Source organism: Piliocolobus tephrosceles, chromosome 12 (genome assembly GCF_002776525.5).
Source record: "Piliocolobus tephrosceles isolate RC106 chromosome 12, ASM277652v3, whole genome shotgun sequence".
Classification (NCBI taxonomy): Eukaryota; Metazoa; Chordata; class Mammalia; order Primates; family Cercopithecidae; genus Piliocolobus; species Piliocolobus tephrosceles.
This window is the reverse complement of record NC_045445.1, coordinates 48928104-48955045: the sequence shown is the minus strand read 5'-3', so window position 1 is coordinate 48955045 and position 26942 is coordinate 48928104. Positions and strand designations below refer to the sequence as shown.

General features: G+C 38.2%; 1 protein-coding gene across 1 annotated transcript in view; it reads left to right on the top strand.

The window, feature by feature from the left end:
- IL1RAPL2 (interleukin 1 receptor accessory protein like 2) overlaps positions 1–26942 on the top strand; it is a 1300423-nt gene that overhangs the window by 715798 nt on the left and 557683 nt on the right. Inside the window, exon 5 of the mRNA XM_031936643.1 lies at positions 18082–18235. Coding sequence (XP_031792503.1) covers positions 18082–18235 — 154 coding nt within the window. The remainder of the gene's footprint in view (positions 1–18081; positions 18236–26942) is intronic.

Below are 26942 nucleotides of genomic sequence, written 5' to 3'. Positions count from 1 at the left end.
ACTGGGGCCTATCATGGGGAGGGGGGAGGGGGGAGGGATTGCACTGGGGAGTTATACCTGATATAAATGATGAATTGATGGGTGCTGATGAGTTGATGGGTGCAGCACACCAACATGGCACATGTATACATATGTAACAAACCTGCACGTTATGCACATGTACCCTAGAACTTAAAGTATAATAAAAAAAAAAAAAAAGAAGGAAAACCTAAAAATGTATTATAGGACACAAAATATGATCCAAATTAATGAAGAGACAACATGTTTCTGCATGGGAAGATATCAAAGAATAAAGATACATTTTTCCAGAATATGTGTAAGTAGTGCAATTTGATAGAATATAAATTATTTGAAACTGAACAACATAATTACACAGTTAATATAAATGAATATACCAGAATTGCCAAGAAAATATTGGAAAAAAGCATTCATGAGAGGGGACATATTCTGTGAGTTGCTATCATTTACTACAAAGCAGCATCAATTGAAACAGTAAGCTAAGGAAACGATAATTGACCTGTAGAATAGAGAATCCAGAAACAGATAAAAATACATATGTATGAGAATGTAGAATATAATAAAGGTAACGTTTCATTTTAATGTAGGTGGAGGGAGGATGATGGTTTATTTAAAAATGGTGTGGACATAATTGAATATCTACTTAGAAAAAAAATTAGATCTCTGATTCTTGTACCCTGTTTAAGAAAAATTCTAAATGAATTATAAGAGTTAATTTCATCTACAAAAGTAGTGGTTTAGGAATGACCATTTCTAAATGCCATCACTTATTTCAATGAGCTAAGTTTTTAAAGAAAAGAGCTTTACATTGATTTATCTTGTTACGCATTCTGGCTGTTTTTCTAAAGGTGGAAAAAATGTCATTAGAAACCTCATAATACCGCAGTCTGAATGATCAACACTTGCTTGCTTAAAAAAAAAAAAAAAAAAAAAAAAAAATGGTTTCCCAAAATGCTTGGAGATTTTGAATCCCTTTTGGAAGTCTAACAAAATTAATCTGTGCCTTCTTTCATAACCATAAAATTGTATGCCACCCTTGAATTTTTAATCTTGTAACAAGAATTTTCAAAGACATATTTATCCAGAAGGAATGAGTTGCAAAGCTCATGAAGGCTTCAATTTGGTGTGCCCTGAAACCATAGTCAGTGACACAAGATTTAAGATCCATTTGTACTTCCTTTTATTCCTAGATATGGCATTAGAAGTGGGGAGGTGTTTTTTTTTGTTGTTTTTTTTTTTTAACGGTTTGTAAATTATAAAAAAGATGGGCTAATACAATAGGAATGGGTATTTGGCATGTATGAGAAGCACTGGGCTTCAAGTTTGAGGACTTGGATTCTGATCACCATACTACCATTAACATGGATAAGTAATTAAATATCACTGGACCTCAATTTCCCCACATATAAAATAGATGTAATTAATAGCTGTTATATACCCTAGACATGTTATAAAAGTTTAATGATTAAAGTTTTTACTTGAGATTTGCTGCAACTATAGAAATGGAAAAGTAATGTGGAAGCCAGAAATATAGTTACCTAAGACATCTCAGACCCTAATTTAAGGCTGAGGTTCTTTTAAAGGTCAAATTATTATGTATAATTTACAAATATCAAAATTCATCCATTTTACATGTACAATGTGATTTGATGCGTTTTGACAAATGTATACACCATAGTCAAGATATGGAACAGTTCTGTCATTCCAAGTTCCTGTATGTCCTTTTGTATTCAATACTCTCACCCCAGCCTTAGTCTTTGGTAAAAATTCCTTTGTTTCTATTCCTATAATTTCCATTTTCCAGAATGTCATATAAATGGAATAATATGATATGTAGCTTTTTGTCTGTCTTCCTTTACTTAGCATAATGCATTTAACACCCATCTATGTTGTGACATATATCAATAATTCATTTCTTTTTATGCTGAGTAGTATTCCACTGCATAGATGTACCTTTTAACCATTCACTAATTGATGACCATTTGGATTGTTGCCATTTTTTGATTAGGAATAAAACTGTTACAAGCATTGGGTTTTGAGGTTATATTTTCTTGCTTTATCAACATGATTTGTTTTTGTCAACTTTGTAATCTTTTAACAGGCATGCCTTTTTAAAATTTAACAAGAGTTTGCTCTTGATCTTTCCCAAATTGTTCTAAGAATCTACGCTTAGAAGGTGCTTGAGTATATCTTTAATGGCATCCCAGGGATACAAACAGTTCAAAGCAAACTAAAGCTTCTTACGCAATGTCTTTCCTACAGTCTATCTTCAATGTATCCAGCACAATGATCTTTTAGAAATACACATCTGATCATAGGATGCCACTTCTTAGCGAACTCTAATGATTCTATAAAATCATTTAGATGACAGCTCCTTTTTATTGAGTGTTTGCAGGGCCTAACATGTGCCAAATATGTTCATGCATTACATGACTCAATCTTTAGTGGAGCCTTATGAGATAGGCTACACTGTGGCAGAGCTGAGATTTGGACCCTGACAGTGTGCAAATATCTTAGAATGGAATTTAAGGTTCTTTATATTTGAATCCAGCCACTCTCAACAGAGCAAAATTATTTGGAACTTTTTTTTTTCTACTTCAAGTGTTTTCACATCTGTGTGCTTCTGCGCATGTTCCTTCTGTCTTCTACGTTCTGCCTGCCTTTTATATATTGTTCAAAACTCAGCTCAGATGCTCATAGTAGCCCACCTGCACACCATCCCCTTGCCCAGACCCAGTCTGCTCCAATACATGAATGACTCGGCAATGAAATTTAAACATTTCTTCTTTTTCTTTCTCTATTTCATCCTGTTCTAGTATTCCCATTATGCCTATGTTACACCTTTTGTAGTTCCATGGTTCTTGGATATTCTGATCCACTTTTTTTCCATTCATCTCTCTCCTTCCTTTTCTTGTTGGGAAGTTTCTATTGACATTATATTCAAACTCATTGGTTCTTTCCTCAGCTATTTAAAGTCTATTAATAAGCCCTTCAGTGGCATTATTTTATTTCTGTTACAGTGTTTTGATTCCTAGCATTTCCTTCAGATTATTTGTAAGCTTCCATCTCTCTGCTTACATTACCCATCTACTCTTACATGATGTCTACTTTTTCCATCAGAGGTGTTAACATTTTAATCATACTTATTTTAAGTTCCCAATCTGGGAGATATAAAATTTCTGCCATGTCTGAGTCTGTTTTTTTTTTTTTTTTTTTTTAACTTTTATTTTAGGTTCAGGGGTACATGTGAAGGTTTGTTACATAGGTAAACACGTGCCACAGGGGTTTGTTTTACAGAACAAACAGGTGTCAAGGTATTTTACATCACCTAGGTATTAAGCCCAGTATCCAATAGTTATCTTTTCTGCTACTCTCCTTCCACCTTTAAGTAGACCCCAGTGTCTGTTGTTTTCTTCTTTGTGTTCATATGTTCTTATCAGTTAGTTCCCACTTACAAGTGAGAACATATGATATGTGGTTTTCATTCCCTGCATTAGTTTGCTAAGGACCATAGCCTCCAGCTCCATCCATGTTTCCACAAAAGACAAGATGTCATTCTTTTTTATGGCTGCATAGTGTTCCATGGTAAATACGTACCACATTTTCTTTATCCAATCTGTCATTGATGAGCATTTAGATTGATTCTATGTCTTTGCTATTGTGAATAGTGCTGCAATTAACATTTGTGTGCATGTGTCTTTATGGTAGAATGAGTGATTTATATTCCTCGGGGTATATACCCAGTAATGGGATTGCTGGGTCAAATGGTATTTCTGTTTTGCTCTTTGAGGAATCATCATACTGCTTTCCGCAATGGTTGAACTAATTTACATTCCCACCAACAGTGTATAAGTGTTCCTTTTTCTCCACAACCTCACCAGCATCTGTTATTTTTTGACTTTTTGGTAATAGCTATCTGACTGGTGTGAGATAGTATTTCATTGTGGCTTTGATTTGCATTTCTCTAATGATCAGTGATGTCGAGCATTTTTTCATATGCTTGTTGGTCGCATGTATGTCTTCTTTTGAAAAGTGTATGTTCATGTCCTTTGCCCACTTTTTAATGGGGTTCTTTATTTTTCTCTTGGAGATTTGTTTAAGTTCCTTACAGATGCTGGATATTAGACCTTTGTCATATGCAAAATTTGCAAAATTTTTCTCCCATTCTGTAGATTGCCTTTTTACACTGTTGAAAGTTTCTTTTGCTGTGCAGAAGTTCTTAAGCTTAATTAGACCCCACTTGTCAATTTTTGCTTTTGTTGTGATTGCTTTTGGTGTCTTTGTCATGAAAGTTTTGCCTGTGTCTATGTCCTGAATGGTGTTGCCTAGTTTATCTTCCAGAGTTTTTATAGTTTTGGGTTTTACATTTAATTCATTAAACCATTTTGAGTTAACCTTTGTATGTGATGTAAGGAAGGGGTCCAGCTTCAATCTTCTGCATATGACTAGCCAGTTGTCCCAGCATCGTTTATTGAAAAGGGAGTCTTTCCCCATTGCTTGTTTTTGGCAACTTTGTCGAAGATCAGATGGTCATAGATGTGTGGCCTTATTTCTGGCTCTCTATTCTTTCCATTAGTCTATATGCCTGTTTTTGTACTAGCACCCTGCTATTTTAGTTGCTATACCCCAGTAGTATAGTTTCAAGTCATTTAACGTGATGCCTCCAGCTTTATTCTATTTGCTTAGAATCGCCTTGTCTCTTTGGGCTCTTTTTTGGTTCCTTATGAATTTCAAAGCAGTTTTTTCTAGTTCTCTGAAGAATGTCATTGGTAATTTGATAAGAATAGCATTGAATCTATAAATTGCTTTGGGTAGTAGGGCTATTTTAATATTGATTCTTCCTATCCATAAGCATGGGATGTTTTTCCATTTGTTTGCATCTTCCCTGATTTATTTGAGGAGTGTTTTGTAATTCTTATTGTAAAGATCTTTCACCTCTCTGGTTAGGTATACACCTAGGTATTTTATTATTTTTGTGGCAATTTTTAATGGGACTGCTTTTACAATTTGGCTCTCAGTTTGCCTGTTGTTGGTGTATGTTAATGCTGGTGATTTTATACATTGATTTAACATTTTTTCTCATATTTTCAACTTTTTGATGTTTGCCTTAATTTCATACCATTCAACCCAGCAATCCCATTACTGGGTATATGCCAGAGGAATATAAAAGTTTATAAATCAAACGTTGCTGAAATTTTGCTGAAGTTGTTTATCAGCTGAAGGAGCTTTTGGGCTGAGACAATGGGGTTTTCCAGATATATAATCATGTTGCCTGCAAACAGAGATAGTTTGACTTCTTCTCTTCCTATTTGGATGCCCTTTATTTCTTTGTCTTGCCTGATTGCCCTGGCCAGAACTTCCAATACTATGTTGAATAGGAGTGGTGAGAGAGAGCATCCTTGTCTTGTGCCAGTTTTCAAGGGGGATGCTTCCAGCTTTTTCCCATTCAGTATGATGTTGGCTATGGGTTTGCCATAGATGGTTCTTATTATTTTCAGATATGTTCTTCAATAACTGGGGTATTGACAGTTTTTAACATGAAGTGGTATTGAATTTTATCAAAAGCCTTTTCTTTGTCTGTTGAGATAATCATGTGGTTTTTGTCTTTAGTTCTGTTTATCTGATGAATCACATTTATTGATTTGCATGTGTTGAACCAACCTTGCATCTCAGGGACGAAGCCTGCTTGATCATGGTGTATTAACTTTAGATGTGCTACTGGATTTTGTTTGCAAGTATTTTGTTGAGGATTTCTGCATCGAAGTACATCAAGGATATCAGTCTGAAGTTTGTTGTTGTTGTGTCTCTGTCAGGTTTTGTTATCAGAACAATGATGGTTTCATAGAATGAGTTTGGGAGGAGTCCCTCCTCCTCAATTTTTTGGAATAGTTTCTGTAGGAATGGTACCAGCTCTTATTGGTATGTCTGGTAGAATTTGGCTATGAATCCATCAAGTCCTGAGCTGCTTCTTCTTCTTCTTCTTCTTCTTCTTCTTCTTCTTCTTCTTCTTCTTCTTCTTCTTCTTCTTCTTCTTCTTCTTCTTCCTTCTTCTTCTTCTTCTTCTTCTTCTTCTTCTTCTTCTTCTTCTTCCTTCTTCCTTCTTCCTTCTTCCTTCTTCCTTCTTCCTTCTTCCTTCTTCCTTCTTCCTTCTTCCTTCTTCTTCTTCTTCTTCTTCTTCTTCTTCTTCTTCTTCTTCTTCTTCTTCTTCTTCTTCTTTCTTCTTCTTCTTCTCTCTATTTATTATTGATTCAATTTCTTCTTTTGCTTTTCCTTTCTTTTGTTTTTGTTTTTGTTTTTGTTTTTGAGACGGAGTCTCTCTCAGTCACCCAGGCTGGAGTGCAATGGTGCGATCTTGGATCACTGCAACCTCCGCCTCCTGGATTCAAGCGATTCTCCTATCTCAGCCTCCCGAGTAGCTGGGATTACAGGTACCTGCCACCACACCCAGCTAATTTTTTTGTATTTTAGTAGAGACAGGGTTTCACCATGTTGCCCCAGGCTGTTCTCAAACTCCTGAGCTCAGGCAATCCACCTGCCTCAGCCTCCCAAAGTGCTAGAATTACAGGTGTGAGCCACTGTGCCTGGTCTGTTGATTCAATTTCAAAGCTCATTATTAGTTTGTTCAAGGATTCAGTTTCTTCCTGGCTCAGTCATAGAAGGTTGTATGTGTCTAGGAAGTTATATGTCACTTCTAGGTTTTCTAATTTGTGTACATATAGGTGTTTCTAGTAGTTTCTGATAGGGGTTTTTATTTCTGTGGCATCAGCAGTAACATTTCCTTCATCATTTCCAATTGTGTTTATTTGGATCTTCTCTCTTTTCTTATTAGTCTAGTTAGTGGGCTATCTATCTTATTAATGTTTTCAAGAAAACTTTTGAATGGTTTTTGTGTCTTAATTTCCTTCAGTTCAGCTCTAATTTTTGTTATTTCTTGTCTTCTGCTAGTGTTGGAGTTGATTTGTTCTTGCTTATCACTTTCAGATTTGATGTTAGGTTGTTAATTTGAAACTTTTCTGACTATTTGATGTAGGCATTGAGTGCTCTGAATCTCTCCTTAACACTGCCCTAGCTGTGTCCCAGAGATTCTGGCATATTGTATCTTTGTTCTCATTATTTTCAAGGAAATTCTTAATTTCTGCCTTAATTTTATAAATTACCCAAGAGTCATTCTGGAGCATATTGTTTAATTTCCATGTAACTGTATGGTTTTAAGTGATTTTCATAGTCTTAACTTCTGTTTTTATTACACTGTGGTCTGAAAGTGTGTTCCATATGATTTTTATTTTTATTTTTTATTTATTTATTTATTTTTTTTGTGATGAAGTCTCGCTCTGTCGCCCAAGCTGGAGTGCAGTGGCCGGATCTCAGCTCACAAGCTCCGCCTCCCGGGTTCACGCCATTCTCCTGCCTCAGCCTCCTGAGTAGCTGGGACTACAGGCGCCTGCCACCTCGCCCGGCTAGTTTTTTGTACTTTTTAGTAGAGATGGGGTTTCACCGTGTTAGCCAGGATGGTCTTGATCTCCTGACCTTGTGATCCGCCCGCTTCGGCCTCCCAAAGTGCTGGGGTTACAGGCTTGAGCCACCGCGCCCGGTCGATTTTTTTTTTTTTTCAGTTTTTCTTGTTTTTATTATTATATTTTAAGTTCTAGGGTACATGTGCACCACCTGCAGGTTCATTACATATGTATACATGTGCCGATTTTTTACATTTGTTGAGGATTGTTTTATGTCCAATTATGTGGTTGGCTTTAGAGTATGTGCCATGTACCAATGAGAAGAATATATATTCTGTTGTTTTCAGGTGGAGAGGTCTGTAAAGGTCTATGAGATCCATTTGGTCCAATGTTAAGTTCAGATCTTGAATATCTTTGTTAATTTTCTGCCTTGATTACCTGTCTAATACTCAGTGGGGTGTTTAAGTCTCCCACTATTATTGTGTTGGAGTCTATGTATCTTTGTAGGTCTCTAAGAACTTGCTTTATGAATCTGGGTTCCCCTATGGTAGGCACATACATATTTAGGATAGTTAGGTCTTCTTGTTAAATTAAACCCATTACCATTATGTAATACCCTTTTCTATATTTTAATCTTTGTTGGTTTGAAATCTGCTTTGTCTGAAATTAGAATTGCAACCCCTGCTTTTTTTCTGTTTTGATTTGCTTGGTAGATTTTCCTTCACCTTTATTTGGAGCCTATGAGTATCATTACATGTGAGATAGGTCTTTTGAAGCCAGCATACAATTGGGTCTTGAGTTTTTAACCAGCTTACCATTCTGCTCTGAGCCTTTTAAGTAAGCCATTTAGCTCTTTTACATTCAATATTAGTATTAATATGTGTGAATTTGATCCTGTCATTGTGCTGTTAGCTGGTTATTATGTTGACTTGTTTATCTGGTTGCTTTACAGTGACACTGCTCTATGTGTTTAAATGTGTTTTTGTATTAACTGGCAGTGGTCTTTTCTTTCTATATTTATTGTTATTTTCAAGATCTCTTGTAAGGCAGGTCTGGTGGTAATGAATCCTCTAAACATTTGCTAATCTGAAAAGGATCTTATTTCTCCTTCATTTAGGAAGCTTAGTTTGGTTGAATATGAAATTCTTGGTTGAAGATTTTTTTTCTTTAAGAATGTTGAATATAGGTCCCCAATCTCTTCTGGCTTGTAGAGCTTCAGCTGGGAGGTCTGCTGTTAGCCTGATGGGATTCCCTTTGTAGGTGACCTGCCCTTTCTCTCTAGCTGTCTTTAACATTCTTTCTTTCACTTTGACCTTGGAAAATCTGACAATTATGTATCTTGGGGATGATCTTCTTGTGTAGAATCTTGCAGGAGTTTTCTGTATTTCCTGAATTTGATACTTGGCCTCTCTAGCAAAGTTGGGGAGGTTTTCATGAACGATATCCTGAAATACATTTTCCAAGTTGTTTGCTTTCTCCTCTCTTCTTTCAGGGATGCCAGTGGTTCATAGATTTGTCCTCTTTACATAATCCCATATTTCTTGAATGTTTTGTTCATTCCTTTTTATTCTATTTTCCTTATTTTTGTCTGACTGTTAATTCAAAGAATCAGTCTTCAAGTTCTGAGATTCTTTCCTCAGGTTGCTTTATTCTGCTATTAATACTTGTGATTACATTGTGAAATTCTTGTATTGTGTTATTTAGCTCTGTCATACCTGTTAGGTTCGTTCTTATACGAGCTATTTTGTCCTTCAGCTCCTGTATCATTTTATTGTGATTATTTTCCTTGGACTAGGTTTTTTCATCCTCCTCAATCTCAATTATCTTTGTTCCTATCCATATTCTGAATGCTATTTCTGTCATTCCTGCCAGTTCAGCCTGGTTAAGAACTCTTATGGGAGAACTCATGCATTTGTTTGTAGGACATACAACACTCTGGCCATTTGAGTTAACGGAGTTCATGCGTTGGTTCTTTCTCATCTCTGCCTGTGGATGTTCCTTTAACTGCAGTGTAGATTGAGTGCAGTCAATAGATGTTTCTGGATGTTTTCACTGGGCTGAGGCTTTGTGCAGGGTCTTTATTTGAAGCTGACTTCCTGTCTCTGGTTTCAGAGGGGGGTATGTTAATGAAGTATTTTTAATGTTGAAGGTTTGGAGTGTGATCCAGCAGGTGGCACATAGGCTTATTGGTCAGTTGGTACACTCTTGCTCATTTGTGTGGCTTTCCTATGTTTCCTCACATTTGGAGCCTTGTTCCCTCTCAATTCTCTGAAAGTGGATTCCTCTCTCCTTTGAGTGCTGGCTGTAGATTGCAACTTGGCACTACTGGGCTTCTCATAGTAGCTCTGGGGTGATCTCAGTGTTTTGTTTTTTTCCCCAACTTGGAAGCAGCAGAGGAAGGGACCTTAGTAGTGGCTGTGGCCAAGGATCATTTGCTTGTCTCCTGGGAGCTCCACTCGAGAGAGATGCAGGTCAGCAATGGCTTAGTACAATCAGCCTAGGATCAAGGACCTGTGCTGTGGGTCCAAGCCAGGACTTCCGTGTCTGGTACCAAGTAGTGGGGAATGTGTGGCACCTGTGGGAGATAGACTAGCCTCCTCTCCTTGGGTCAACTGCAGCTTGTTGGTGGTGTGGAAAAGGTACTTAGCATATTTCCTCCATAGTCTGATGGTAGCAAGGGCCGTTCCACTACAGAGGTAGTCTCACAGAGGTTTTCAGTTGTCCTTGGAGACTCTGTCCAGGAAGTTGCCAAGTTTCTACTTGCTCGATAGCTCTGGTAGGTGGTGACTGGAGGCCCATGCCTGGCGGACCTGCCTGGTAAGGAGATATGGGAATAGGAACCCACATAACAGTCTGGTCAATTTTCCACAGGGCTGCTGTAGTATGCTGGGGGCCTGCTTTAGTCCGTAGTCACCTTGGATTTTCTAGTACCTGAAGGTATCACTAGTGGAGGCTACAAAACAGCAAAGATGGCAGCCTGCTTCTCCCTCTGGGAGCTTCGTCCCAGGGAGGTATGGATCTGTTGCTGGCCCAAAGTCACCTGAAGGAGGTGTGTGGAGATCCTGGTTGGAAGCTCCCGCTCAGCAAGGAGGAATGGGATTGGGGACTTGCTTAAAAAAGCAGCTTGGCCACATTTTGGTAGAGCAGCTCTGCTGTGCTGAAGGTCTGCTCTAGTCCCTGGTTGCCTTGGACATTCCAAAGCCCCAAAGTTGAAACAGCTAAGTTGCCCAAACAGCAAGGATGATGGCCTACCTCTCCTTCTGAGAGCTTCGTCCCAGGGAGGTTAAAAATCTGTTAGCCAGAGAACACCGACAGGGGTGACTGGTGGCCCAGTTTTAGAGATCCCGCCCAATGAGTAGGAGTGGGATTGGGGACTCACTTAAAGAAGCAGTCTCGCCACATTTTGGTAGAGCAGCTGTTTTTTCACTGGGGAATCCCTTCTGCCTCTGGCCAGCTGGAACTCTCCAAAGCCTGAAGGTTAAAATGGCTAGGTCACCCAAACAGCAACGATGGTGGCTCACCCCTCCCTCTTGGATCTCCATCCCAGGAAGGTTACAAATCTCTGTTGACTGGAGAATACCAGCAGAGGTGGCCGCAGGCCCAGTTTGGGAGGTCCCGTCCAGTGAGGAGGAGGAGTAGGATCAGGGATCCACTTAAAGAAGCAGTCTGGCCACGTTTTGGTAGAGCAGCTGTGCTGTGCTGGGGGATCCCTTACATCCCTGGTCAGCTAAGACTCTCCAAAGCCTGCAGACTGGAATGGCTAAGTCACCCAAACAGCAATGACTCCCCCTGCCCCCGACCCTGGGAGCTCCTTTTTAGGGAGGTGCAACGCCCCTGCCAGTGGCTAGCTGGAATTCCAAGCCTTATTCTGTTAGGTGCTGTGGATGTGGGGCCTGTAGGCTGTTGCTGCTCTGTCCCCTGGGTTCAGCCTCTTTCCTAGGGATATGTAGGGAAGTCTAACTTTCCACTTTGCCGGAGCTGCAGCTACTCTTTCTGGAAAGCCCAAGTATATAAGACTCCAGGGTCTCCTCACATGTTTGAGTGGCTGCTCTGCCAAGGCTCCACGTAGCTCCTTCTGTTAGACTGAAGGCCCTGGTGGAGTGGGTTCATATGGAGATCTGCTGATCCGAGGGTTGCAAAGATCCGTGGGAGAAGCATGGTTTCCTGTGGTCACACATTCACTCACCACTTCTCTGTGCAGGGGAGGTTCTCCTGGCTCCATGTTGCTTCCAGGTGGGCCATTGTCCTGTCTTGCTTTTCTTCATTCTCCACAGGTCAAGTTGTTTTCTTGATTAGTTCCAATGTGAATACCTGGATGTTTCAGTTGAAGGTATTGTATTTACTCGCCTCTTCTTTTCCTCTATGGGCCACACATGCTAGCTACTTCTAGTCAGCCATCCTGGCCACTTCATATCTTAGTCTATTTCTGATATTTGTTCTCTCTTCAAGCTGGTTTTTGTTTGTTTGTTTGTTTGTTTGTTTTGTCTTTTGTCTTGATATACCTTGTAATTTTTCATTGAAACCCAGACATGATATACTGACTGGGTAAAAAGGAACTGAGATAAATAGGCCTTTAGTGTGAGGTTTTTAAATTTTTCTGGCTAAGACTAAGGCTGTTTTTACTGTTTTCTATAATTGTTGGTGTTAGAGACTACAATTATTTCTGGTGTCCTCGTTCTTCATTCTTCTGTCTTTGGGTTTCCTTAGAGACTTCTTAAATAAGGTGTGAGTTGTGCAGTTCTCTAAATTGTGATGCCCTATTATTAGACAGGAGTCCTAATTGATGTGTTGGTAAGATACAGGGTGAGGGTAAGTGCTATATAATATTATGACTAGGTCTCAGCTTTTTAGTGAACCGTGTCTCTGAACTGTGACCACAACTGCTTCTCAGCTTCTCTCCCACCCACTACTTGAGACAGAAAGGCTAGAAGGGCTAGAGCTGGCTTTGTTTCTTCCTCCACTTCAAAGGCTAAAAGGAGCTAGAGTTGGATAGTTTCCTTCTCCATGTGAAAGGCTAGAAAAGGGTAGAGAGTTCATACCAGTTGCTGGCTCGTGAAGCTGTTTCTTCTCCCAGTGAGCTGTGATTCTCTATATTCTCCTGTCTCTCCAGTTTTTGGTGTAGTAGTTTTCTTTGTGACCTCAGTTATCTGATGGATCTGAAAATGGTTATTGATGTTCAGTTTGTTTGGCTTTTTTCTTGTTGTGAGGAAAGTAGTGATGACTTCTAAGCCCTTTGCATGTCAGACTGGAAACCAGAAGTTAATCTCAGCCTTAGAATGATAACTTTAGGTTAAAGTATTGTCCCTATGCTGCTATAGAAATTTGAATCACATTAACTCCTGATGATCATTAATATATCATAATACATGTATAACCTGAAAGCAAAGTACTAAAAGTAATAAAAATAATAGAATAACAGTTAATATTTATTGAGTAGTTTTAGCATGTGATGCCTTATATTACAGGGCATTTACATGTATCATCTCAGTTAATCTTTATAATCACCCCAATTGGTAAATATTATCACCACCTGTTTTTTTTTAATAGGTGAAGCAACTGAGGCTTAGATTGATTTAGTAGCATGCTCAAAAACATACTACTTGGGATTCTAATACAAGTGTTTAGTCTAGAACTTATGTTCTTAACCACTGTGGGCTACCAATATCAACATTAAGACTGTGAAGGTAGAAAAATTGGAGAAATAGAGCTTGGAAGGGAAGGACTCCTTGTAGTTGGTTATCCTAGGCATTTGGAGTAGAGATAAGTTGAAAAGGACAAGGTTCATACCTAATTGGCAATCGTACTCCTAATTGTCTCCTCCATCTTTAAACTGCAGACAGTTCAGTTTCCCTAAAGATTTTTTTTTTTTCTTTTGAGATGGATTTTCGCTCTTGTTGCCCAGGCTGGAGTGCAATGGTGCAATCTTGGCTCACCGCAACCTCTGCCTCCTAGGTTCAAGTGATTCTCCTGCCTCAGCCTCCCGAGTAGCTGGGTTTACAGGCATGCGCCACCATGCCCAGCTAATTTTGTATTTTTAGTAGAGAAGGAGTTTATCCATGTTGATCAGGCTGATCTCAAACTCCTGACCTCACGTGATCCACCCGCCTTGGCCTCCCAAAATGCTAGGATCACAGGCATGAGCCACTGCGCCTGGTCCCCTAAAGATTTTTAAACAGATGTTTAGATGCCCTTTGGGAGAGTACAGTCTCCAGGGGGAAGGAGAAAAGTTGGCCTAAGGGGTAGATGTTGGGTATTCGAAAAAAGGTGTTTAAGGACTAGAAGTTACATGATTAGTTTATGGTCACATAGCTGCTTTGTGGTTAAACCTCAGAATCAGAAGAAATATTAAAATCAATCTTCCTGATGTTCTTGCCATGAGGAATGAGTCATGTGCTCTGAATGGCACAAAGTAACCATAACCACCAAATCAAATGGATTTGAAAAACACCTGTAGGTATAATGATGATATCTCAGAAGTAGACTATGAGTACAGTGGTAAATATTTCAGGTGGGAAACTCCAAGATCCAAATTTGGCTGGCAACAGGTTACTTTAGGGTTCTTAGTAAACAGATGTCTCAGTTGTGTATTCTGGGCTTTCAACCCAGCAACTACTGGCACAGGACATTTGCCACCTAGGAAGGTGGGGAGGGAGGGGAAAAAAGCTGGGCTTCAAGTGTTGATATTATGTTGACTGGGTAAGGATGTCCTACAACAAACTACTTTATGAGGGGATAGCCAGGCCACAAAAAGGATCTGATTGTTGAACTTAAGCAACTCTGGCAAGATGGGCTCTCAGCAAAATTTTCAAGTTGATGAGGTTTAATAGTCCCAGGGACAATAAATAGTAGGGGGATCACACAGTGAGTTCAGTATTAGGGGACTGCTCAAATTTGAGCCTTTGGTGGTTTGTCCTGGCCTCAGACAACCATCTTGAGGCTTGACCTACACACTTCAAATTCTTTGCCTAGTGTGTTACTAGAATTAAACACATCTGGAGCAGTGGGGTATGGTGATATGCTTTGGCTGTGTCTGTACTCAACTCTCATCTTGAATTTGTAGTTCCCATAATCCTCATGTGTCATGGGAGGGACCAGGTGGAGATAATTGATATCATGGGAATGGTTTCCCCCATTCTGTTCTCATGATAGTGAGTGAGTTCTCATGAGATCTGATGGTTTTATAAGGGGCTTCTCCTTTTGCTGGGCACTCATTCTCTCTCCTGCCACCCTGTGAAGAGGTGTCTTCCTCCATGATTGTAAGTTTCCTGAAGCATCCCCAGCCATGCAGAACTGTGAGTCAATTAAGCCTCTTTTCTTTATTAATTACCCAGTCTTGGGTATTTCTGCATAGCAGCACGAGAACAGACTACTACATATGGCAATACTGTCTGTTCATTAGGGAGTTAGTGAGCAGGAGAGAAGCAATGACAGCAGTAAGCCTAGCAGCCAGCAGCTTAGGGGAGAAAGAGTGCCAATAATGGAACCAAGAACCTGGAAGACTTCTGAGAGTCTATATAAGCATCCAGACTGAGGTAGAATAGCCAACAAAGTAACTTTGCAAAAGGCGTATTAGTGGAGGCAGGATGATCATCTATGTAGTGTGATGGGAAAGGTAATATAAAAGCTCTTCTGACCAAAATATAGTTCCTCTTCCCACCTACTAAAATTAGTGTTTGGCCTCTTAGGAGCCATACATTTTCCATAAGTTAAAGTATTATTTTGTGGTCAATAGTTAGCCAATTAGTGAAGATTTCTTTCTATCTGATTAGTTCATTAGCACCAGTTTTCACGAAGCAGAGCTGAAGGTTCTAAAGAAATATAATCGAGTATGAGAAAGGTTTGGGAACCTTTAGGAATTGTCTGTGTTGTATGACCACTCCTTATAGTGCTGCCCAACAAGAATGTAATGAATAAATCTGCAAGCCTCTGAATTCTGGCTGCTCACATGGTAGTGAATATTATTCACATAAGCAAATTTGGTGAAGATCACAGAACTTGGGGGAACCCCACATTTTAACCGAGAGATGTCTTATCCTAAAGCCGTTTGCCTTTTCATCTATACTACATTGTCTCCAGAGGGATGTTGGTGACCTGAAGACAACATTTTCTTATGCCACAATTAAAAAAAAATAAAAGTCCTCTCTTGGATACAAAGAACCCTTTATAAGGCTAGATGGCAGCGTGGAAAGCACATAGGACTGTCTTGATCTATCCCAAAGAACGTATAGAGATTCCAGGCTGTTCTTCACCAGGAGTTATTTTCTAATTCCTATATACTCTTTAGTTTTTATTTCCTGGGGAAAAAAAAGCACAACAATGAGCAGAGAAAATGAAAATTCTTAGAATTAATTGCATATGGACTTTCCCCAAAATGACATTAGAAAATGACACCATTTGTCTTTGAATGAGTGTGTGGGCTTGTTTTCCCACCCCCACCACTGTTGTGTGAAAGCGCAGCAGCTCAGTTTTCATTTTCCTTTCCTCTCAAAATGCCCAGAGGGACCATATTTTTGTTTAATGACCTTCAGAACGATTCTTTAGAAATCTGAGGCTATCAGAGTTGGAAGCAATGCGAAAATAATTGAGGATTATTATTGTATGACGGCAGTGGCAGCTGGGCTGTTTCTTTTTCTCTGTGTTCAGACTTTCTTCTTCATTTTCCCAGAAACCTTATATCCCAAGGTTTAACTCAGAAGCAAATCTCATATAGGTGATAAACCTTGCCAGACATGGTATGTAATATAATTTCAGACAGGCCCTTAACTGTTCTTCAGGAAGACCCTAGGGAGTGAAGCAGCCTTATATCTGCATGCCCTCAATAGTATTACTTTTATTTACTCTCTGACAATGTGTGTGGGTAGTTGTATAGAACATAAAGCAAGCTTATCTCTTAAATATTATACCTGTGAATTTAAGCACCACTTTGTGTGTTTTGTTGTCAAAACTCCTGCTAACATGAAAGAAAAAAATGTTATGAAAAAAATGGGTACTTGCTGTCTCAGATCACTTACACACACATGTACACACACATACATGTGCACACAAATACACAAGCACTCACAGCTGGGGATTGAGAGTCAGCACAGATTCTAACTTTACGTGAATGTTTAAGATATGTGTATGGACGGCAGGGGTGAGGAGTGGTAGATGTATGTTGTATACACCATAGTGGGAAAGTAAAAAGTGCTCTCAACTATTGTTCACATCATCTACCTCAAAATCAATTTATTTATTGCCTTAACTGACAGAATTTACATGATAAAATACTTTTTTTTTTTTTTTGAGACAGAGTCTCATTCTTGTCACCCAGAATACAGTGCAATGGCATGATCTCAGCTCCCTGCAAACTCTGCCTCCTGGATTCAAGAGATTCTTCTGCCTCAGCTTCTCGAGTAGCTGGGATTATAGGCACGTGCCACCATGCCCAGCTAATTTTTGTATTTTTAGTAGAGACAAGGTTTTACCATGTTGGCCAGGCTGGTCTCAAACTCCTGATCTCAAGTGATCCGCCTGCCTCAGCCTCCCAAAGTGCTGGGATTACAGGCGTGAACCACCATGCCTGGCAATAAAATATTTATTACCTTGAATATTCAACACTCCCTAACAGCTATCCCCTACATCTCGACTGATGTTTGTACAGCATTTGGCTACCACTTTGGTAGGACATTTGAGGTGAATGATAGCCAGAATGAGGCAATATCTAATAAGTAGTCTGAAAAAATTCCTAAAGGTCAAAGATAATTGCCTGAATATTCTTACATACTTGGCTATTGTTATATCCTTGTCACTTTCTGGAAAAGTATTAAACATTCCTTTCTAGGGAAGTCCAATCTCGGTCACAAGATTCCCTCACATTCCTATCAGGAGAGTAAGATAATTGGCTTCAAAACCCAAATCTTGTTGTGTGGTTGTGTATCACTGAACTCAGAAAGTAAGTGGATGATATCTCCAGGCTGTTACTATAACAAAGCGTGTCCTCATTTTACCTACCTATGTTTCTAGAGAAGTCCTTAATTTTTTATATTCCTTCCCTCTCTACCCCCACATGGATTTCTTGATTACAAGAAGGGATATTCTGGAGTACTAGTATCAGTTTTCATAATAAGGAGTAATTAATGAAACAATTGTAAACTTCATTGCCAATATAAAATCCTATTATGAATGTTTAATAATGCCTAAGACTCCCCTGAAGTATACTAAGTGGCTAAGTGAACCATATTCTCTTAGGACTCTTAGGAAATATCCCTGTCAAATAGAAAGAACCAGGACATTATAATAATATTTAGTGACTGTTAAGGTTCTGCTATACCTCTCTTGTATTTGGGGAGCTTCTATGCTATTCTATTTATTTTTTTCAGAATGTTTCTAAAGACTTCTTGCTCCTGAGGTCAGGCCTTTAAAGTGGTTTATAGTGCAATAGTTGTGATATTAGAATTGGATACAATAGGACACATTTGTGATTTTTCTTGGTCATTGACTTGACTCCTTAGTTACATATTTTGAAAACGAAAGAGAAGAATACAAAAAAGTAAAAGTACTAACTTGCCGGTACTGAGATGTAGTCCATGAACTTTTATTTTTTGCTTACTTGCAAATATTTTATCTGCAGGAATGCAAGCCAAAAATGTGGAGAAGCATAATAATACAGAAAGGAAATGCTCTTCTGATCCAAGAAGTTCAAGAGGAAGATGGGGGAAATTACACATGTGAACTTAAATATGAAGGAAAACTTGTAAGACGAACAACTGAATTGAAAGTTACAGGTAGGAATTGGTTCTACAAAATTATGGCAAATGAGATTTTAAGTATAATTTGGTTTGGGAAGCAAGAGTTTTGTTCAGAGTCAACTTTCTGTGAATTTAGAATTGCCTGCAAATCAAACAGTTGAGAAACTTGCTATTAATGAGTTGTACTGAGTAAAAGCAACATATGGAATATGAAAACAGAATTTAGAGAACAAGGGCCTAATTGCTGTGTATCTCTTCTCTGTCTTTATGAAAGGTTCTGAACTCTTCAAGGTATCATTATTACTAAACATCTCAGAAAGTATATAGTGGAACCACTCTAGAATGTTGACTTAACCCATTTGTGGAATCTCCTTGTAGGTGAAGGCTGATTTTGGAAAGAGAGTCTGTGAGATTTTCAAAATGAAATCTTCTTAGACTGCATCCAAATTATCATTTATGCAAAATTCTCCATAAGTGAGTGATGTTATTGTGAGCTTCTAGTGATTCTTAGAGCAACTCCAAATGAAGAACATGCATATGTGTGTTTTAAATCTGAAGTACAAACAAAATGTAAACTAGTGGAAGGATAAACTCAGAATATTCTTACCTGTTAGAGAATTTTAGGAAGTAATTTTCAGAGACATAAGACAGAATCTAATACCAAAAAGATATCCCTTACAACGAATGTGATGGAACCTAAGAAACTGTATGACAAAAAAAATCTACTTACTATTGCTTACGAACAGATCTTGACTAATTTTCCTATTATTATGTGTGTCATGTGTATTATAATCTCACATGTGGAACCTAAAAAAAAGTTGAATGTGTTGCAAAAGAGAGTAGAAAAGTGGATAGGGACAGACAGTGGGGAATAAGGAGTGTAGGTCAAAAGGTACATACAAAGTTGCAGTTATATAGGATGAATAAGTCTAGTGATTTAATGTATGGCATGTAGTTAATAATATTGTATGCTGAGGCTGGCACAGTGGCTCATGCCTGTAATCAATCCCAGCACTTTGGGAGGCCAAGGCAGGTGGATCATCTGAGGTCAGGAGTTTGAGACCAGCCTGGCCAACATGGGGAAACCCTATCTCTACTGAAAAAAAAATAAAAAAAAAAATTAGCCAGGCATGGTGGCGTGTACCTATAATCCCACCTACTAGGGAGACTGAGACAGGAGAATTGCTTGACACAGGAGGCAGAGTTTGCAGTGAGCTGAGATCACGCCACATCACTCCAGCCTGGGCAACAGAGCAAGACTCTGTCTCAAAAATAAAAAAAAAAAAAAATCATATTGCATGTTGAAAATTTGCTAAGAGAGTAGATTTTAGGTGCTCTTAACACAAAAATAAACATATGAGATTGATATGCTGATTTGTTTGACTGTAGTAATCAGTTTACTATGTATATGTATAACAAAAACATCTTGTTGTATACCTTAAATATAAACAATTAAGTATATGTGTGTGTGTTTGTATGTATACGCATACATATTTCTATTGTGGATAATATCCAAGCCATGATAAACTTTGAAATTACCTAGACAATTGCAATATTGGTTGCATTAATTGACTTATGATTAATGCACTTGGGCATTACCTGTTTAACCATCTAATGCCAACATCAGCCAGTTGGTTAATTTATAACATACTCTTGCTAATGCTAGCAATACATTTTTCTTCTATTTTATTTTTGTTTAAAAAGGTTCAGAAAGGTCTGGCTGACCTTTTTGAGATAGTGTTAAAATCAGTCAACTAATTAATACTTGCTGAGTTAAGTTCATTGCTATAACCCATATATTTAATTAGGTTTTTGATCCTTGAGATTAATTGTTTTTGTCTTTTTCAAAATTCTAAATGTTAGCACAGGGAACACAAAATATATGTTTTAAATAAACTAATATATAATATACATATATGTTACTTCACTCTCTATACTAATAAATGATAGTTTTACTTCTTAGTTTGATTTTGTAGAGTGCCTTCTATGAAAGTTTAAATAATTATTTTGATTAGAATTGCATGTTCTTTCAAAATAAGCTTTCAAATAACTACCCCCCATGAGCTTTCAAAATAACTACCATATTGGGCCAATTCCAAATAGCAAAGTTTTTCTGCTTTTGATTAGTTTCTGATTTCTTCAACATGAACTAGACTTCCCTGCCTCATTCATGGCAGAAAATTCAATCATGGGCAGTTGTACATTATTAATAAGTGACCTGACTATGCACAAAGTGTCACAGCATCATCACTTTGGCCACAGTCACTAATCCTTATGAGAGGCTTGCAGAGCACTTCCATTTCAGATCATTTGCTGAATCTTGTAACATTATAGTATTTGGCTTGAGTTTTAAGTTGAACCAGAATAAAGTAAACACCAAACCTCCTTTTCACTCACATCAAATGGGTTTTGTTGACGACACATTTGCTTCTTTCATTTCATTTTAGATTCTGGAAAAGAGAGCTAGAGGTACTTATTTTGTGTATTTTATAAGATGTTAATTTACTTGTTTTAAACATTTAGTATAGTTGAATTACAGATCTAAAATTTTATTTGAATACCTTGCAGAGGATCTCAAAATTTAATGTGAATCATGTGAAGGGACTCAGAGAAGATGAAGATGAAGATCTCTAAATACAGATACTCAGGTTTCTCCCTTAGATTCTAATTTAGTACATCAGTAAGACTAGGAATTTACCTTTTTGTCCAGGTGATTCTGTTTTACACTTTCCAAGGATCATGTTTTTGAGTGACACTAGAGAGGAGAATGGTGCTAATAAGTCAAAGTCATAGGTTTGATTATTTTGTGAGTATGTTAGTTCACCCATGCACACACACACACACACACACACACGATTTTTATAGGTCCCAATTCGTTTTCTTTAAATTTCTAAGAACTGCCATGAAAATAGAGATCATGTTAACCAAGGAAACTGTGTCAAGGTGTGTGGGTAAAGCAACTTCAACTGGGGAAATCAGTCATTTATTCACTTACCACTTAAATAAATATTTACTGAGTACATGTTACATGCCAGGCAACAAGCTAGGAGCTGGAAAAGATAACTCAAAATGTGTTTATGATTATCCTTGGATCAATGGTCATCATTCATATAAGAAAGTATCATGTTTGTGTATTTATTCACACAGTTCAAATGTTATGCTTGATGTAGAAACAAAATGGCTACTTGGTATGGAAGTTCAAGAGGTTGCTCTGTGAAGGTTTATTCTTTTTGGAACATTATATAACTTATACCATGCTTTGTATGCTCAATAATATGAAAACAATTAGCAAACAGATTGTCCTCTCATAATTCAAAATATAAGGTTAGGATTATTTAAAGAGTAACCATTCTTATGTGTTTTGAGTTTAGCATGGGATAAAAATTTCAATATGACATTAATAGAGTTGGTTAATTACAAAATCATGTAAATAGAGGTTCTTTAAATGGTGTATTTCCCTTATGCAAATTTTAAAAGATTGTTAAATTTCTAAAGCTTATTTTCTGACTATTCTTTTTAAATGTATAATTCTGAGAAATATAACTTCAGTAAAACAAAGTTTTCAGTACCTGTTTCTTAAAGGTACATAGGTGCTATTTGCTTTAAGAAGGTCAAGAATAAAAAGATCCAGATATTCAAAACTGATAAACTAGAAGGTTATCCTTTGCTTTAATGAAATTATTTCTCCATATATGCCATAGTATTTCTTTAAATAGTTAGCATTCTTTCTGCATTAAAACAGGATTTGATTTAAATGCAACTTTTCTGGAACACTTTTATTATATAAATCATAGCAGACTTTCGTGATATTATTGTGGAAATTTCTTTTTATTCCTTCGAAGGCTGCAGATGCATAGGGAAGGGTTTAAAAACAAATAGACGTGCACAGTAGCATGTTTAGGTCATTTGCTAATGATGCCTACAGCGACAGTTTTATTTCCCACAGCATATTTTAGGTGGCTATATGCTATTTTAAAGTTTTTTTTTTTCCTTTATTTTCATGTTGAATTTGTGCGGAGGGCTAATTGAAGTGAAAAAGTAAGACAGGAGAGTTGGTTATAAGAAGGTGAGAATTGTAGTACAGGTGATAATGGAAAAAGGAAAAGAGGGGTAGGAGAGAGTGAGCAACGTAATGGGATAGAGTCTCTAAGGATAAGAAAAGAAAATCTGCCTTAAGAAGGTCAAAGGCAGACATTACTTATAGGGATTCTTCAAAACGGACGCAAGAAGGAAGCCGGAACTAATTATTTGCATTTCGAAGGCAGTTCACCATTCACCTGGCAAATCATTCACAAATATATGCCTTTATGCAGCTTTTTAGACTACCTAGAAGAAACCACTAACCTGTTTCCTGGTCAATATGCAAATAACACCTCTCCACCTGATTATTGTAGACAGCTCTAGAGTCCCTGGTTGGAGACTTTTCACACATTAGGGGTAATCTCTTAACCCATTGGCATTTGAATATGATAGCAAGAGGGATTTATTCATTGAAAATACTTCAAAGATTTGCTGCCAGATTACTATTCAGCAATAGTAGCAAAGCAATCTGGATATAAAGCTTGGGGTAAAATTGCCAACTAGGAATTGGGATCAGTCTTTGGTGAATACGTTCAAATGCATGGCTTTAGCAAGTGCTTTTAATTCCACTTTGTAAAGTTTAATTGTAGTGCCTTGTTGCAGGTGTCATTTAGATTACATAGCTTGTTAGAAAAACTTTCCTCTGGTTTGGAAAATGGCAGCTCTTTACACACAGACGAAGCGATTTCACGTTCAGGCTGGAAAACAGGCTTTTTGTGGTCCTGGCTCTTAGTTTATTTATCCTTCTACTGTTAATGCTGAGATTTTGCAGGGGAGGGTGAGTTTAGAAAAAAACAGTGGAACATGGCAATATGGTGGAGAGTTGGTGAAATAAATAGAAGCGAGGATTTTGACTGAGTAAAGATAATACAACAGAAGTAATCTCTAAGCCAGCAACTCCGTAATAATCATAAAAGGGGCTCCCAGAGAGCTTTTATCTATTGAGAGCTGACTGTGCAGCATACATCGCGTTTAGAGGTTTTCATTCATTTTCTCATTTAGTCCTCACAACCAACATATGAGGGTGGTGTTGGGGCTCAGAAAACAATACCTCAAAATGAAGGACTCAGAAGAAAGTTTGTCTCTGACCTTTTCCTGCCCTCCTGTCTCTCAGTCCCATTCTCCCCACCCTCCCCCGAGGCTAGCCATGAAACTGGAATCCTTCTTCCCCAAAGGAGGTCATAGAAACCAGAACCCTTTACCCCAAAGCCAAGTCATAAAGCCTAAAAATGTTACTCTAACTTTCTCTCCACTTCTCTGTGTGAAAACTGGCCATAAAGAAATTATTCGACCTACCTTGTTTAACTATAGGTAATAAGGTCCCCATTCCAGAGAGGGTCCTGCCCCACACCCAGAAGGAAGGAATGTGTGCTCAGAGAAGCCCAGAAGAATCTAGACAGACAGGCCTTGCTGGTTTTCCCCACTCAGCTTATTAGCATTAGATCATAGTCTTTTTGTCAAATCGTATGCCTACATGGCTGTCCATTCTTTGTTGAAACTAAGCATAAAAATGGGCACTTTTCCCTGTATCTTTGGGTCTTCATTCTAAAGGCTCCTGTGTATACAGTATATACATGTTAGAAAAATGTATATGCTTTTCTCCAATTATTCTGCCTTTTGTGAGTTGATTTTTCAGCAAATCTTCAGAGGGCCAAGGGGAATTTTCTGGCTGGGCCCCTATAGTGGTTATAAGATGTCCCCATTTATAGAGAAATAAACTAAAACTTAAGTGAAATGATGTGCCCAAAGTCACATACTCAGTAAATGGCAGAACACAGATATAAACCTAGGTCTTCCTAATTCTCAGATGTAGCTTTTTAATCACCATCAGGCAAAAAACTGCATGATTTCACTCACCAAATATGTATTGAATACCTAGAGAACAGAAACCAAAATATTGGACACAATGTCTGTCATTCCACTATAATATCCTTTTTGGACATTCACAATTTGGTCTTCAGTAATTCCCTATTAGAATTTATATATCCATAAAAAAAGCACACTTGGCATTTTGAACCTAGTCCTTAGCTCTTAGCACTTTAGTTAAGATCATTAGGAGTAGGGCCCATAATTGAATCTGCATGTGGAATGGTGACAGGAAAGAAGCAAGGAAAAGTGAGGCTACAGAAAAATTAAGAATGCATGAAAGATGATAAATTCTTGCCAAATTTTGTGTTTTGATGCCATACGGCCCTACTAGTATGATAATTTATATTGAGAAAAAATATTCCAATGATGTTCATTGCAGTTATGACTATGACTTCATGCTAGTGGAAGTGAAGCAATGGATGAATGGCTAGTTAAATAATGTCGGCTCAGTTGGTAAAGATCAATCAACACATAAATTAGTGCCTACTATGTACAGTAAGAAGTTCAGAATCCAAGTTTGTGATGTTCTGAAGGCAGACAGGTAGGGATAGAAGTGTGTTCTCCTTTGGAACCTGTGAAAAGAGAGTTATTCATTAGAATAGTGCTTCTCAGATTGTATTTTGTGGAACCCTGATTCTAAGAAATGTTAAGAGAAAGATTTCCAAGAGAGAAAGAAGAGGAAAAGAGAGGAGGGAAAGAAAGGAGAAGAAGAGAAGAGTGGGGAAGGGAGAAGAAAGGTTCTGTAGCTATTTGTTTATCTGCAAGGTCAAAGTTAAACAGTAATCTTTTTTGCAGGGTATCTCAGGGCACCTTAGTGCCTATAATATCTAATGTGTACTCTAATTTTCTAAAAGGGGGATGGGGCCCGGGTGCAGTGGCTCATGCCAGTAATCCTAGAACTTTGAGAGGCTGATGTGGGTGGATTGTTTGAGGTCAGGAGTTCAAGACTAGCCTGGCCAACATGATGAAATCCCCTCTCTACTAAAAATACAAAAATTAGCTGGCTGTGGTGGCGTGCACCTGTAGTCCCAGCTACTCAGGAGGTAGAGGCAGGAGAAACACTTGAACTCGAGAGGTGGAGGTTACAGTGAACTAAGATCAGGCCACTGCACTCTAGCCTGAGTGACAGAGCGAGACTCCATCTCAAAAAAAAAAAAAAAAAACCACGGTTGGGGGATGGGATATATTTTTAGAACATTTCCAAAACTTGTATGAACACATAATATTCCCAGGCCCCAAAGCATCTGAGGATGTTAAGTTTCCACAGAACAAACTTTAGGAAAGCTAAGTGAATAGTCGAGTGAGTACTTGTGTCTATTGGCCTCCTACTAATGCCTATAACATCAACAGTTGAAGTAAAATACTTATTTGACATTTAGATTATGATTATTATCACTTATTTTTTTCCATTGTTTATTTTTTCAATCATCCTTTAAGCTCCTTAAGGGAATGGATTTGTTGACTAATTAATTTCTACATCTCTAAGTGCTGAGCATATGGTAGGTATTCAAAAATTATTTGTAACTTGGTTTGCTTGAGTGCTTATTTGATTGGTAAGTGTTTTGATTGGGTATAAATAAGACAACTTTGTGTTTGTAGAGCACCTTATAATTTCAAAGCACTTTCACTTCTGATATCTCATTCTGTTATAAGAACTTTATGGAATTGTCAGCAAATAGAGTATTGTTATTATTAATCTTGGTTCAGAGAGTTTAAAACAATGACCCCAGGATATAAGCTGGTGAAGTGCACAGCTAGGACTAGAATCCCCATCTTATAAGTCCTAGTTACACTTTTCCTACTCTGCCCCACTGTTACTCTGTTTGCTGTCCCTTAATCCTGGGTACTAGGCCAGAAGAAGAGATGCAACTCAAGGAAGATTCCAAAGTTGGTAACTCCAGAGTTCAGGCCTTAGAATCTCTGAAATAACCTTTTATTTAAAATGTTTGTATACCAGTCCATTGTTTTGTCTTTTGGAATAACTATTTCTGATTCTAAAAGGAAAACCATTTACTACTGATGTCTGAAACCAAATCAGCAGAGGTAGCCGCTAACAATACTCAAATGCAGCCGGGCATGGTGGCTCACGCCTGTGACTGTAATCCCACCACTTTGGGAGACCGAGGCAGGTGGATCACCTGAGGTTGGGAGTTCGAGACCAGCCTGACCAACATGGAGAAACCCCATCTCTACTAAGAAAAATATCAAACTAGCCGGGCGTAGTGGCGAATGCCTGTAGTTCCAGCTACTTGGGAGTTTGAGGCAGGAGAATTGCTTGAATCTGGGAGGTGGAGGTTGTGGTGACCCGAGATCATACCGTTACACTCCAGCCTGGGCAACAAGAGAGAAACTCCAACTCAAAACAAAACAAAACAAAAATAATACCCAAATGTTCCCAGCAGTCAGACAGGTCATGTCCACAGTGTGAGGTGGATCAGGTGTGTGAAGCAAAAACTGAAGGAAAAATTGGAGAGTACTAGCTGTACTGACCCAACCCTAGCTGATTGCTGCCATGTGAGATTGAGAATCCAATATTGTTAGGCCCTCTGATTTATAAGAGACACCAGAAGTCTGGATTTTTGTGTGGAAATCCCTAAATTGTAAAGCATTCTGTAGACCAAATAAAACAGCCTGCATGCTAAATTCAACTTGGGGACTGCATGTTTGTGGCTTTTGCTTTTAAAGATTTAGTTTAGTAGGACTTTTAAACAAGCGACCGACTATGTGACTGACTCAGACTCTGTTCCACTATTTCCATCTCTAGCAGTGAGTGGAAAAAAATTTAAAGAAAGAA